The 14,580-nt window shown below is 49.5% G+C and overlaps 1 protein-coding gene across 3 annotated transcripts; it reads right to left on the bottom strand.

The window, feature by feature from the left end:
- Positions 1-7,456: 7,456 nt before the first annotated feature.
- Positions 7,457-10,658, bottom strand: LOC123109925 (mitochondrial pyruvate carrier 1). Of its 3 annotated transcripts, none has more exons than XM_044530419.1 (4): positions 10,360-10,658; positions 9,158-9,212; positions 8,931-9,066; positions 7,457-7,692 (listed from the first exon to the last, which is right to left on the bottom strand). In XM_044530419.1, the coding sequence occupies exons 1-4, from the start codon at positions 10,453-10,455 to the stop codon at positions 7,560-7,562; spliced, it is 420 nt and encodes a 139-aa protein (XP_044386354.1). In that variant the 5' UTR covers positions 10,456-10,658; the 3' UTR covers positions 7,457-7,559. The 3 variants fall into 3 exon arrangements, with proteins under 3 accessions (XP_044386354.1, XP_044386356.1, XP_044386355.1); XM_044530421.1 differs by lacking the exon at positions 7,457-7,692 and adding an exon at positions 8,097-8,304; XM_044530420.1 differs by lacking the exon at positions 7,457-7,692 and adding an exon at positions 8,549-8,739 and having other exon boundaries at positions 10,360-10,657.
- Positions 10,659-14,580: the final 3,922 nt, after the last annotated feature.

Below are 14,580 nucleotides of genomic sequence, written 5' to 3'. Positions count from 1 at the left end.
ATGGGCCCTTTCATGCCAAGGCCCTTCCTATACATTATCTTGGGCTGGCACCTAGGCCTACTATCCGGAACCAACAGCCTGAGCTACAAATACAGAAGCTGCATCATGAGTGTAAATTGACAAAACTAGCCCTTTTCTGCGACATCACTAGTTGAGGAGCGCTCCCCGCAACAGGTAGTTGGGGAGCGCTCCACGCGCGACAAGTGTGACGCGCGTAGCGCTTCTTAGACTTTATGGGGGTGCTCCGTGCGCGACACTTGTCGCGCGGAAGGTGATAATGAAGATTTCAGCATGTCTTCTCCTGAAACATTGAGTAAGAATTAGCTGCTAAATATATACGCATGGATCCATTGTTTTCTATCTAATGAGGTCTTCGTATTTCATACACTATAATTAATTATATAATGCATATATATGTCGACAAATTATTGGAATTTAGCTACCATTTGTTCAATCGGAATTGTTGTGAAATCTGATGAATGTTCTTCCTGTGGACATTATTTGTTCAATTGCATATTGTGGCGAATTTGCCTTTTGCATGCCGATTCAAATGGGATATTTTTTGCTTTAACCTGGCAATTGCTCCGCACACGGTTCAACTAAATGAGTATGTGCGATCCACATCGGAAAGCATACGTCAATCGTAGCGGAACCGTTGGTGATACACAACAGATCACAGATGATTTGCAGCACTACTACGTGTGCGTAGGGGCTCCGGAACCGTTTGTGATACCACAATATCGCACACGAGAGCTCGGAGTAAACTGTGTCCAATGTAAAATACAATCTCAATCATAATTTTTTTCAGGAAACGTGTGTGATCCCAAATGAAAAGCACACGTCACTCTTACTGCAATCGTCGGTGATACACAACAAATCACAAATGGTCTGTACCACTTGTATGTGTGCGAAGGGGCTCCTAAATCATTTGTGATAGAACATTATCACACACTGTAATTATTCGGAAACGCGTGCGATGGAGTCTTGCATGTCAGACGAGTTCCACAGAAAAGTCGTGTGCGATGGGGCACATATCACACATAGTTCATATGTTGGCCCGTATGCCTTGCATACTCTTTCCCAAACGGTTCATTACAGTTGAGTTATGCAACACACACACTGCTTGTATTCATTTCTTCGAGGAGTACATATAGACAGATTACAATGAGAGAGAGAGAGCAGTGGATCGTGGGGTGCAACAGCAAGAGCCGATAGTGCCTAAACTTTAGGGATAACTACGCACGTAGAGCGGGTGGCTGTTGGAGAGCCTGAGGAATTGGTCGTGCGGTCAGCCACCTGAGACGTGAGGAGTGGCCGTATTCCAACACCCCCCCCCCCCGCAGTCACAACGTGGGGTTCACCAACGTTGAGAGACCAGAAATCGAGGAAGACGCCCGTCGGTAGCCCCTTGGTGAAGATGTTGGCGAATTGCGAGCTCGTGGGCACATGTAGGACTCGCATCTCACCGAGAGCAACGCGCTCCCGCACGAAGTGGAGATCAATCTCAATGTGCTTCATGCGTTGGTGCTGCACCGGGTTGCTCGACATGTAGACGGTGCTGATGTTGTCACAGTAGACCACCGTGGCGCGCGATGGAGGCTGATGGAGCTCGCCGAGAAGCTGGCGGAGCCAAACTGACTCAGCGACGGCGTTGGCGACCACCCGGTACTTCGCCTCGACACTGGATCGGGAGACGGTGTTCTGGCGCTTTGACGACCAGCTGAGCAGGTTGGGGCCGAGGAAGACACAGTAGCTCGAGGTGGACTTGCACGTGTCGGGGCAGCCAGCCCAGTCGGCGTCAGAGTAAGCCATGAGGTCGGTGGCGGTGTCGCGGTAGATCCGAAGCCCGAGGTGCATCGTGCCGGGCAGGTACCGAAGGATGCGCTTCACCAGCTGGAAGTGGCAGTCACACGGCGCGTGCATAAACATGCAGCACTGCTGAACGGCGTAGGAGAGATCCAAGCGCATCAAAGTGATGTACTGCAGAGCGCTAGCCAAACTCCGGTAGAGAGACAGGTCATGGAAGAGAGGCCCGGTGTCGATGGAGAGCTTGGCCAACGTGTCGACCGGTGTAGAGATGGGCTTGCAATTAAGCATGCCAGCACGGTCAAGGATCTCCAGGGCATACTGCTCCTGGGAGAGGAACAATCCGCGCGCAGTCGTGGTGACGTTGATGCCGAGGAAGTGGTGCAGTGCACCCAGATCGGTCATCACGAACTCGCGATGAAGAGCCGCAATGACGGAGTTGAGCACGGCGGTGGAGCTAGCGGTGAGGATGATGTCGTCGATGTACAATAGCAGGTAGGCTAGCTAGTCACCTCGCCGAAGCACGAAGAGGGACGAGTCCGACCGGGACGCGACGAAGCCCAGGGTCCGCAGGTAGGTGGTGAAGCACGTGAACCACGCGCGCGGAGCCTGCTTGAGACCGTATAGAGAACGGTTCAGCGGGCACACATGCGATGGCGAGGCGGCGTCGACGAACCTAGACGGCTGGTGACTGTACACCGTCTCGGTGAGATGACCGTGGAGGAATGCGTTCTTGACGTCCAACTGGTGAATCGGCCACGATCGGCCGGCGGCGAGGCTCAGAACCGTCCGGATGGTGGCCGGCTTCACGACGGGGCTGAACGTCTCAGCGTAGTCCACGCCAGCCTGCTGTGTGAAACCCCGAAGCACCCACTGCGCCTTGTACCAAGCGAGTGTGCCATCTGGATGAAATTTGTGGCGGAAGATCCACTTGCCCGTGACGATGTTCGCACCTACAGGACGAGACACTAAACACCAAGTGTCATTCTGAATCAGTGCGTTATATTCCTCTAGCATGGCGGCATGCCAGTTTGGATCCTTAAGCATGACACGATACGAGGAGGGAATCGGACTGATAACGGGGGCAACGGCGTGAAGTATTTGTTGGGGAACGTTGCAGAAAATAAAAAAATTCTACGCTTCACCAAGATCAATCTATGGAGTCATCTAGCAACGAGAGAGAGGAGTGCATCAACATACCCTTGTAAATCATGTGCGAAAGCGTTCAAGAGAACGGGGTTGAGGGAGTCGTACTCGTCGTGATCCAAATCACCAAAGATCCTAGCGCCGAACGGATGGCACCTCCGCGTTCAACACACATACGGTTGAGGAAGACGTCTCCTCCTTCTTGTTCCAGCAAGGGGGAGGGAGAGGTTGATGGAGATCCAACAGCACGACGGTGTGCTGGTGGAAGTAGCGGCGATCTCGGCAGGGCTTCGCCAAGCTCAGCGAGAGGGAGAGGTGTCACGAGGGGAGAGGGAGGCGCTAGGAGCAGGGGTGCGCAACCCTCCCTCCCCCTCTTTATATAGGGGCCCTCGGGGGGGGGGGGGGCGCCGGCCCCTAGACATCCCATCTCAAGGGGGCCGGCGGCCAAGGGGGGGGACTTGCCCCCCAAGCCAAGTGGGGCGCCCCCCACCCCTAGGGTTTCCAACCCTAGGCGCAGGGGACGCCCAAGAGGGGCGCACCAGCCCATCGGGGGCTAGTTCCCCTCCCACTTAAGCCCATGGGGCCCTTCGGGATAGGTGGCCCCACCCGGTGGACCCCCGGGACCCTTCCGGTGGTCCCGGTACAATACCGGTGACCCCCGAAACTTTCCCGGTGGCCGAAACTGGACTTCCTATATACAATTCTTCACCTCCGGACCATTCCGGAACTCCTCATGATGTCCGGGATCTCATCCGGGACTCCTAACAACTTTCGGGTTACCGCATACTAATATCTCTACAACCCTAGCGTCACCGAACCTTAAGTGTGTAGACCCTACGGGTTCGAGAATCACGCAGACATGACCGAGACAGCTCTCCGGCCAATAACCAACAGCGGGATCTGGATACCCATGTTGGCTCCCACATGTTCCATGATGATCTCATTGAATGAACCACGATGTCGAGGATTCAAGTAATCCCGTATACAATTCCCTTTGTCAATCGGTACGTTACTTGCCCGAGATTCGATCGTGGTATCCCAATACCTCGTTCAATCTCGTTACCGGCAAGTCACTTTACTCGTACCGTAATGCATGATCCCGTGACCAAACACTTGGTCACATTGAGCTCACTATGATGATGCATTACCGAGTGGGCCCACAGATACCTCTCCGTCATACGGAGTGACAAATCCCAGTCTTGATCCGTGTCAACCCAACAGATACTTTCGGGGATACCTATAGTATACCTTTATAGTCACCCAGTTACGTTGTGACGTTTGGTACACCCAAAGCACTCCTACGACATCTGGGAGTTACACGATCTCATGGTCTAAGGAAATGATACTTGACATTGGAAAAGCTCTAGCAAACGAACTACACGATCTTGTGCTATGCTTAGGATTGGGTCTTGTCCATCACATCATTCTCCTAATGATGTGATCTCGTTATCAATGACATCCAATGTCCATACTCAGGAAACCATGACTATCTGTTGATCAACGAGCTAGTCAACTAGAGGCTCACTAGGGACATGTTATGGTCTATGTATTCGCACATGTATTATGATTTCTGGATAAGACAATTATAGCATGAATAATAGGCAACTATCATGAACAAGGAAATATAATAATAATCATTTTATTATTGCCTCTAGGGCATATTTCCAACAGTATTTTTGGTTGTGCAAAGCCAGATTTACCACGAGTCTGCATGCGATGGTTGTTCACAGGAGGCGTGATGGGGATGGCACGAGGTGGAAGCGGCAGGACAGGTGGCGCGCGTGGGATGGGTGCATGGGAACCATCAGGGGAATCTGGTGGATGGGACGTGGGAGGAGACGCGCGGTGGGACCCGGGGACGGGGTCAGGTTGCGGCGTGGGCGGGCTGGTGGGACGGGTTGCGTGGGCCCAGGGGCGTGGCGCACATGGTGTGGGTGGGGGCGTGTGATCTGCCGGTGTGGGTGACGCATGCGGCGGTGATTGGCTGGCAAGGGGGTTGGTGGTTGGCCAGCGGGAGGGATCACGGGAGCTGTGGCTGGCGCGGATCCCACGGAAGACACCGGATGGGACCGATACAAGGTACGCGGCTTGGGGTGGATAAGGACGCCAGGATTTTCTGTGGCAACAGAAGGAGGGGGAGGCCATGGGGAGGCGGTAGGAAGATAGGGAAAACTGGTTTTGTCGAACGTAACGTGACAACTGATGATTATTTTGCGGGTGGTCAGGTCCAGACACCGGTAGCCTTTGTGCTCGAGCGGGTAGCCGAGGAAGACACAGCGGGTAGACTGTGGGGCAAGTTTGTGTGGGCTGGTGGTAATGTTGTTGGGAAAGCATAAGCATCCAAAGACACGCATGTGATTATACGTTGGATGGTGACCGAGCAGGAGGAACTGAGGAGTGGAGTAGTTGATGGCCGAGGAGGGACGCTGGTTGAGGATGTAAGTAGAGGTGTGGAGAGCTTCGACCCAAAACGGGGGCGGGAGGTGCGCGTGGATGAGAAGTTTTTACATGATGCGCATACGGCAGTAGTAGGCAAGTCCTTATTACAGTTGGGAAGGAAATCATTAGCTAAGATGGAAACGGTTTTATTGCTGGCATGGCCTAAATGAAGATGCCATAGGCCATTGCTGACGACGGAAAGCGCTGCTTGGACGCCGGAGTTGGAGAAGAAGGGATAGAGATCCCCGTGGCTATTGGACCTCATGATTGTTCTCCCCGTTGCTAGGTCCTTCACGGAAAAACCGAGGGGCTCAAATTCAATAGAACAGAAATTATCTTGAGTAAAGCGAGGAACGAAAATTAAATTGCGGATAATAGCAGGTGAAACGAGCACGTCCTTAAGAAAAATTTGAGAGAGAGGTGGAGCCAACAGCAGTAACAGGGAGGTTGGATCCATTGCCGACGAGAATACCAGAGGAATGACGCATAGAAGGGGAATGATACGAGGTGAGAGTGCTCGCCGTACCTGCGACGTGCGACGTGGCGCCCGTGTCGAGGATCCAGTCGGAGGCGCCGCCGGCCTGCTGGTGAACGGAGAGGTTCTGGAGCGCCGCGTATAGCTGGTTGTACTGCTCCCAGGTCGGCCCACCGGATGGAGTGGCCGCGGCCACGGGGTAGGCCTGATGCGCGGGCGGAGGACGAGGCCCTAGGACACCCGCGGCATTGGGCGCAGCCCGAGTGGCCCAAGGCGGAGGCAGCCCGGGGATGAGCGCGCCGTACGAGGCGAAGAAGCTGGCTGGTGGCGGCGCGGCGGATGTTGAAGATGGAGTGCCACGCCCGGACGAGGACCCGCCAGAGGGCTGGGCACCGCGCCCATGTCCACGCGCAGGCCTGTCCCATTCAGCGGAGCCACGGTCACCAACGGGCGCAGCAGTAGCGGGGCCTTTGCCCCGGTCAATGGAGCCGCAGTCGGAGGAGGAACTAGACCCCTGCCCAATGGTGAGGGCAGTGGCAGTGGCCTCGGGACGCCCGTCGAGGCGGGTGCGCTCGTTCGAGATCTCCTCCATGAGCAGGCGGGAGCGCGCCTGCACAAAGGTAGGAAACGGCGACTGCATGGGAAGAAGAGTTGCCATGACCTGGAAGCGCCGGTTGATGCCGCGGATGAGCTGCAAGGTGAGCGACTGGTCGGTGACGCGTTCGCCCACGTCCTCGAGTGCGTCAGCGAGGGATTTGAGACGCCGACAGTACTCAGCGATGGAGAGGTCTCCCTGGACGAAGTTCCGGAACTCGGCGCCGAGGACGACAGCACGCCCCAACTGGTTGTCCATGAAGAGGACGTGGAGCTGCGTCCATATGTCATGGGCAGAGCTGTCGGGGGACGCTACGACATCCATGAGGTCCTCGACGACGACGATTTGCATCCAAAGCACCATAGACAGGTCATCGTTGCGCCACACGGCGCTCTGGCCGAGCGGCTCGGTGGCGGCGTCAAGGTGGTGCTGAACCTCGTAGTTGCATGCAATGATGTAGAACAGTTGACGCCAGCGGGAGTAGTTACCGGATTCAAGTTGGAGCTTGGTGGTGAAGTAATGCGCGATGGAGGGCGGGAGGCCGGCAGACGAGGAAGGGCCGGCGTCGGAGCCGCCGGGGCCGAGGTGGGGAACGATGGCCCTGCCCGGGCCGCCCAGTGCGAGGCGCGGGGCAGGGACGCTACCTGCGGTGCAGAGGATGCCCCCGATTGGTGTAGTGGCCGCAGCGTGGGGCGCTGAGGAGGAGGAGGAAGCGGCCGCAGCACCCTCGGGTACAATCGCCTTGCCCAGATCGCCGAGGTGGGCGCGGCGGGACGGAGGTACAGCCGGGGCGGGGGTGACCGCGGCGGCGGGCGCGTTGTTCGCGCCCTGGGAGGAGGCGACCGCGGCGGGTGCGGCGGCGATCGGAGCGGACGCCGGCGCGTGGAAGTCCGTCGAGCGGGTGCGGCGGAGGAGACGATGCATAGCGGAAGCTTTGGGGGAGAGGAAGATCGGAGGGACTCGGCGTCTGATGCCAAGTTGAGTTATGCAACACACACATTGCTTGTATTCATTTCTTCGAGGAGTACATATAGACAGATTACAATGAGAAAGAGAGAGTAGTGGATCGTGGGGTGCAACGGCAAGATCCGATAGTGCCTAAACTCTAGGGATAACTACGCACGTAGAGCAGGTGGCTGTTGGAGAGCCTGAGGAATCGGTCGTGCGGTCAGCCACCTGAGACGAGAGGAGTGGCCGTATTCCAACAATTACAACACACCGTTTAGTTTCACTGCATCATTAGAAACGTATAATCACCGATCCCACACGTATGAAAGAATTTAGTGTGTGCTGCATCGCATACGATTATATTTGGCAAGGCCTCTGCACCATGGCTTCCTATCCCCGACGGTTTTTGGATCGTGTGGGAAGGACCCCTATCGCACACACTCACTTGGCGACGGTTCAAAACGCCGTCGCGGAAAGGGGTTAAAAACGTTTGTATAGCACTTCATTGTACCAGTGTTTTTAATGCAAGTAATTGGAGAATTGATATGTGCCCTGATGTTTATTTTTGTTGAAGTTATAGCTGTGCGGTATAGACTTCCTCTTGCACAAACAATTGGTTTCAACAAGATCATACCGAGCTTGGACAATCTGCAGGTTACCAATACAATAAACGAGGGAGGCCGATCATTACATCTTGCGTCTGCATTTTTTGGTGATTGCTATCAACCGGCGTGCAAATTCCCTTTTACACATGAATTAGCTAAGTTGGCTAAAGGCCCTTCTTGTAACAGTTTCCTTGATAAGTCTCCTCGGGAGCTCATCCCTCTCTTGCCAAATGATGTAACATTTGTCATAATGTTATAAACAGCCTCGTTCGAAAAAACACAAAGGGTGCCTGTATGGGCTGTATATTCAGGATAGTCTGGTGGAAGGAGGAATAAATTGTAAAACAATCAACTAACAAACTAACTCAACAAATCTCGCGTGGGTTTGATTAGTAGATCAGACGACTTTCATGCACCTTATCGGACGGCCTCCAGCTAGTCTGATAGATGCAAAGTATCTATAATCTGATGCCTAGAGTTGTCGGATGTGGCATGGACAGAGGATGCACATTGACGTCCTTCTAATTCATCCTATGTCAAAGGATCTCGTTCTGTATCATATGGGTTTCCATTTTGGTGTATTCCGACAGTGTAACTAATGCATAAACGTACGATTACATGCATTACAAATTGCCCGAAACCAATTCTGCTTACATAAATAGTGTCTACAGTGTTCGTTGGGCCATAGTTACTGTTGGGCCTCAGGCTCTTTCTTCTCTAGGTAACTGCAAAATCCAAGCCCAAACATCTATATTATCACTCTATTGTTGCATTAATTAAATGACATGTTAGCATTTGACAAGTACGCAACAAACAAGAAAATGATAACCATGTTTAATCTGGTGATTTTTTTGTGGATATTGTGGTAATATAGTAGTAGTAATATGGCAATAAAAGTTCACATAAGAAGCCTTACCCTTGAGCCCTAGCATAGCGAGATAACTGGTAGAGCTGAACGCTTTCGTTGGAGGCATGGGTTGCCATAAGAAAATAGTTTCGGGGCCGTACGACCCATGCGAACCTCATAAATAGGCCAGAATACACACACATGACTGCACAACACAATAGTAGTCATTAAAGATAATTGAAGATGTATTGATCACCAAACTATATCTAGAATCTATGACTTGTCAGACAAATAACCTGCAGTCATATGACCGGATATCAATTCAGGTGGCTTGTTCATGTCAGCCATACCCTGGAGATGAAATAGCAACCGAAGGATTATTGAGTTACAATGTTAAAGAATTTAATGAGATGCCAACTTGAAAAGTTTATTCATTTCAACTATTTCACTAACTTCCTATAAATAGATTAGGCTTCAAAATCCAACAATATTTTTGTAACGATAGTAATTAACAAATTAATGAATTATTCTTGTTAGTAATAGGCATACAACACTGATGCATATAAATTGACTGGAATTCATGGGTTCAAATAATATTTAAGAATATAATTAGGCCTCCTTTGGTTCCTAGGAATAGGAAAATCATAAAAAGTGAGATGGCAATGTATCTCATTTCGTATAAGGAAAGAGATGCCGTTTCATGGATACGATATGAATTTTTCCATTGAGCCTCAATTAATGTTTTTTTTCTTTAAAGTGTGAAGGATTGCTTCCTATCCTATATAAGAATAGGAATCCATTCCTACAAATCAAAGGGCTCCGAACAATTTTTTTTTACAAAATTTATATCCTTTAGAATTCCTACAAAGTTTTTGTAAATCAAAGGAGGCCTTAAATCGTGAAATTGTTGTGAGTCGCTATGAGGTATTAGGTTGGCTACAGATGACACGATAACTTTATTCATTAGTCATGCTCTAATAGATTCGAGGAATGATAGGCTCACCGAAGAGAACATTATCATGCAAATAAAAAACTAAAACATCTGTCTTTTCTTGGTCTCCTTACCCGTTTCCACAACCTCTCTGCCACTCATTTGGGACGATTGGTGTTGTACTCCCTCCATCCCAAAATAAGTGTCTTGAGTTCAGTACAAATTTGTACTGAAGCTAGTACAAAGTTAAGACACTTATTTTAGGAGCGGGGAGTATATGTTAATGTATTCTTAGATTCAGTCAAACATATAGAAGTTTGAGGTAAAGCTAGAACTACAATTAATTAGAAATGGAGAGTAAGAGAGAAATTCCCCGTATATAGATGATCATAAACTGTAACCGGTGCCAAACCATCACTAGGAATTCGCAGCACTCTAGTGGTTGCGATCAACCAACAGCACAGGTTAATTTGGGAAAGCTAGATAGATAAACCAGGTACACCTTTTCTTTAAAAAAAAAGAGATAAACCAGGTACAGAGAGACAGAGAGAATCGTGGAGCGCGTACCGCGAGGATGAAGCCCCAGTTGCTGACGGGTCCCCAGAAGTGCGTGGTCTTGGGGCCGACGGGGCTGTTCAAGAACGCCTTGAACGCCGTCGCCATGGCGGAGAACCTCGCCCCCTATACGGTTGTTTGCCTGCCGTCCGCGGGTGCGGATGGACTCGTGGAGACGGCCAACGGCTGAGGAACGAGCGAGCGAGCCTCCGAGCTTGTGGGGGGTGGGTGGGGGCGGCGAAATAAGAAGATGATTTAACGGAGAGTGGGCACACTGTCCCACTCATGCACTTGGGCGCGCCGGTCCATCACATGATCCGGAAATGATGCGGCCATGCCCATGCGGGGGCACTGTACATGGAGCGGATATGCACTACACCATAAGCTGATTAGGCTCCGCGTTGGTAGCATGGGCGGCTAGCTCGAATACTTTGAGGCGAGCACGCTCTTGTTCCTACCACAAGAGCAGAGGCTAGTCCACGTTCTATTTTTTGTTATCTTCTTTCTCACGTTCGTTTCTCTGAAGCCTGCTCACTCGTTCACGCATTGGCAGACGGTTTGCTATCACGGCACGTATGTTCGTATAGCCGCCGGGTGGTTGGAGCATTTGAATTACTCACTCCATGTAACTGAGGCATATCAACCGAGGCTTACCGTAGCTGGGTTTGCTCTCCACAGTGACCTGTACGGCATAGTTAATTGCTTGTTAAGTATTTTTTTAACTGAAAGGGAGACCTACCCGACGACGGATGTGTCGAACAATGACTTGGTAATTGACATAAACAATGGATTCGTTGGAATAACCATAGCAGCCACTTGTGGGGGCCGGCATCGTGACGTCCGAGAATCTTGCCCTTTTTTTGTTAGTCTGCGTTGAGGAAGGAGATGGTAGGATAAAGATCATGTATGGCCGTCGCGGCGGTGACCAGGACCAGGACGTCGACGGCGGCTGACGATGTGGTATACTCTGCCAACCGAGTACTGGCAAGCTGGGTCAGTTTTCTTTTTTTTTCATCTTGGGAAACATGTTGATTAATGTGTGTTTGGCCACCTTCCCACATCCACCCAAAGGGTAGGAGCATTTTCATTTTTATAATTCATTGTTTCTATATACAACTTATATGGATTGTTCACTTTGTCCTTTTCGGACAAGCACTACCTTTCGGATGCTGGCTACGTATATCCTAACAAAAAGGGATACCTCGCACCATACAAAGAAGAAAGATATCATATACAAGAAATTTGTTGTTCATGCATCAGATACATAGACTAGAGAGGTTCGTCGCAAAAAAAAAAAAAGAGGTAGAGAGGTTAACAACGCTGACATGGATGAGATCAGGGATGGGCTAGCAACAACCGTTCTCTGATTTGGTGAAATGTGGTTCATTAATGTAATTGCCCTTTTGGTTTGCAAAGTTATGCAAAATATTTCGTTGGTCGTACAAAAAGTCCTATTCTGACCTTGAGCTCAAATACACCTTGATAAACAGTAAAAATGACAAAAAAGGTAAAAAATTATGAATATTTTTTGTGGTAAACTTTGACAAATATTTTGTATGCTTGTCAAATTTCAGCACGGGATGACATTCGGGGAAGTCGTGGCAAAGAAAACAAATTCACAATTTGTCAAAGTTTATTATCAAAAACCATTAATTAAGAAGTACTCTTTGCAAAGGTCACTCTCACCTCCCTATGTTGCGACAACTGGCACACTGCATGTGTGCCACTTGTTGCAACCTAGGAGTTTTTGTTTTTTCCCCTAAATTCATTTATTCAAAACAATTTATCTCTTAAACTGTGCATCTAAATCCCAAAAAATTTCACCGTTGAAATTCTCGCGTCGAGATCTTCAAAATTAGATCTCATGTCGATAGGTTTCGATCAACTTGCTTACGTGAAGAAAAAAAAAAGAACCAGAAGCACCTTTTTTCACATTTTTTTCCTTTTCTGGAGAAGCACACTTGCGCCTCTCGCGTAAGGAAATATGTGCTTCCACGAGAAGTAAAGTTGTGCCCCTAGGGGAAAATTACAAAAATGTATTTTTTTTCTTTTCTGAGAGGTATAGTTGTGCCTCTTACAGAAGCAAATTTGTGCCTCCACAAAAAATAAATATGTGCCTCTCATGAAAAAATAATATTATTTTCCTTTTCCGAGAGGCACAAGTGTGTGCCTCTCACGAAAGTAAATCTGTGCCTCCACACGTAGAAAACTATGCCTCTTGCGGAAGCGAAAAAACATTTTTTTTCCTTTCCGAGAGGCATATTTGTGCCTCTCGTAGAAGTAAATCTATGCCTCCACGAGAATTAAATCTATGCCTCTCGCGGAAGCAAAAGGAAAAAGTAAAAATTGTGCCTCTCGCACGAGCAAATCTATACCTCCACGAAAAGAAATTTGTGCCTCCTGCGAAGGGGAAAAAGAAAAAGTGTTTTTCACACAAAAAACCTAGAGAAAACACGGGCAAAAAAGGAAAAAAAGAAGCATCTGAAACCCGAAAACTCATATAGAAAAATATAAAAATGAAATCTTGAGGGAGTGCCCAGCACGCGAGATGTGGCCATGGATGAGAGCGCGCCAAGTAGCCCTCAGCCCACCCAAAATGACCCTTGAAGGTGTCAGTGCAACGAGTACTCCTCACCTAGTTGCTTCCCTGTAACCGTTAGTACTCCTCACCTATAAGAAACTATTTGAAGGCGCCAAATAGGAGTTGGGCCTATTTAGCACGTATCGAGTCCCATGGAGGGTGACCAATCTGGCATTTCCTATTTGGTGCTTCAGGCACCCGTTAGTATGCATTTTCCAAACGGGCGCACACCGCCCTCCGCGCTCGTCGGGCCATCTACCTATTTTTTCAGTTTCTTAAAACACAAAAAAGCGGGCCGTGGTGAATGGAACCAGCGACCTCTCGCACCGAGCTATATTGTAGTAAGAGCATCTCTAGAAGACCATGTATAATGCCGACTCACAGAAGTTGTTTACAGTTCGCTGAAAAACGAATTCGCGGGCCGACACGGGCTACGGCCGAGCAGACCCCGCGTAGCTGACCCGTAAAAGAGCATATTCGCAAAACCCCCGATAAGCGAATTTGACAACGATTCCGGCAGTTGACTTCAAATTGGAAGAATAAAACATAGTTCGCGCGCAAATAAAAGCATAGTTTTGTACGACAAACGCAAAAGGACTTCATGCAAAAGCGACGACCACGTTCATCGTCATCTTGGTCACTTTTCACCCGTCATTATGATCTTCACTCCGCACCACCACCATCGGTGCCATCGCCGCCCCCGAATCCATCATGGGCACATGTTCCAACTCCGGCATCAAAAGCATCGCCGGGCGCACTGAATGCATCTGCGGCACTGGTTCCAACTCCTGATGGGTAAACATCACCGGCACCAAAACACGCACCGGCCGCCGCTAGCATCACCCTTGTCAAGATGTCTCTCCTTGCCATATCATGACATTCTTTGGTGATGTCGTCCATGTCATCGCGGTTCAATGTCATGATCTTGTTCTCTTCGGCAAGAAGCTTGGCCATGGCTTTGGTCTCCACGACAGAGGTTGTTCTCTCCTCAATGGCCGCCTTGCACAACCCCTCGTCCTTGATCAATTGCTACTTCTCTTTCTTCTCCCGTGCCTTCTTCTCGGCCAACTCTTTCTTTTTCTCCAATGTCTTCGCTAACATCAACTCATTTGATTGCACCATGGCATCTATCTTGTCCCACAAGCTCGATGCTTCGTGTTCCCTCTTGATCTTCTCCTTTGTCTTCTTGTCACCATCGTGCTGGTTCAAGTTTCGTGGGCCATCATCATCTTCATCTTCATCCATGTTCGTAAGTGATATGTCCATTTTGCATCATGCTTTTATATCAACATTTATTGCATTATGGGCTGTTACTACACATTATGTCACAATACTTATGCCTTTTCTCTCTTATTTTGCAAGGTTTACATGAAGAGGGAGAATGCCGACAGCTGGAATTCTGGGATGGAAAAGGAGCAAATATTAGAGACCTATTCTGCACAACTCCAAAAGTCTTGAAACTCGAGAAAGTCAGTTTTGGAATATATTAAAATTATTGGGCGAAGAAAGCACCAGAGGTTTGAGTGGATGGGATGTTTCCTATGAAATCTAGTGTAAATGAATCATATGGAAAAATTCCTATGGTTTACAATCCTACGAATCAAACAACCAGGATAGGAAAAATTCCTAATGATTAGAATCCTCCTAAATTC

Source organism: Triticum aestivum, chromosome 1B, assembly GCF_018294505.1.
Source record: "Triticum aestivum cultivar Chinese Spring chromosome 1B, IWGSC CS RefSeq v2.1, whole genome shotgun sequence".
Classification (NCBI taxonomy): Eukaryota; Viridiplantae; Streptophyta; class Magnoliopsida; order Poales; family Poaceae; genus Triticum; species Triticum aestivum.
Note: the sequence above shows the minus strand (reverse complement) of the source record. Positions and strands in the feature narration are given on the sequence as shown.

What these genes read in the sequence shown, in the direction of transcription:
- LOC123109925 (XM_044530419.1), bottom strand. Translation starts at nt 10,455, where the DNA reads ATGGCGACGGCGTTCAAGGCGTTCTTGAACAGCCCCGTCGGCCCCAAG. An exon ending in ACTGGGGCTTCATCCTCGCG is followed by an intron (nt 9,213 to 10,359) that starts GTACGCGCTCCA and finishes TTTCATCTCCAG; the next exon opens with GGTATGGCTGACATGAACAA. An exon ending in CGCTATGCTAGGGCTCAAGG is followed by an intron (nt 7,693 to 8,930) that starts GTAAGGCTTCTT and finishes CTAATGATGCAG; the next exon opens with TGAAACTAAACGGTGTGTTG.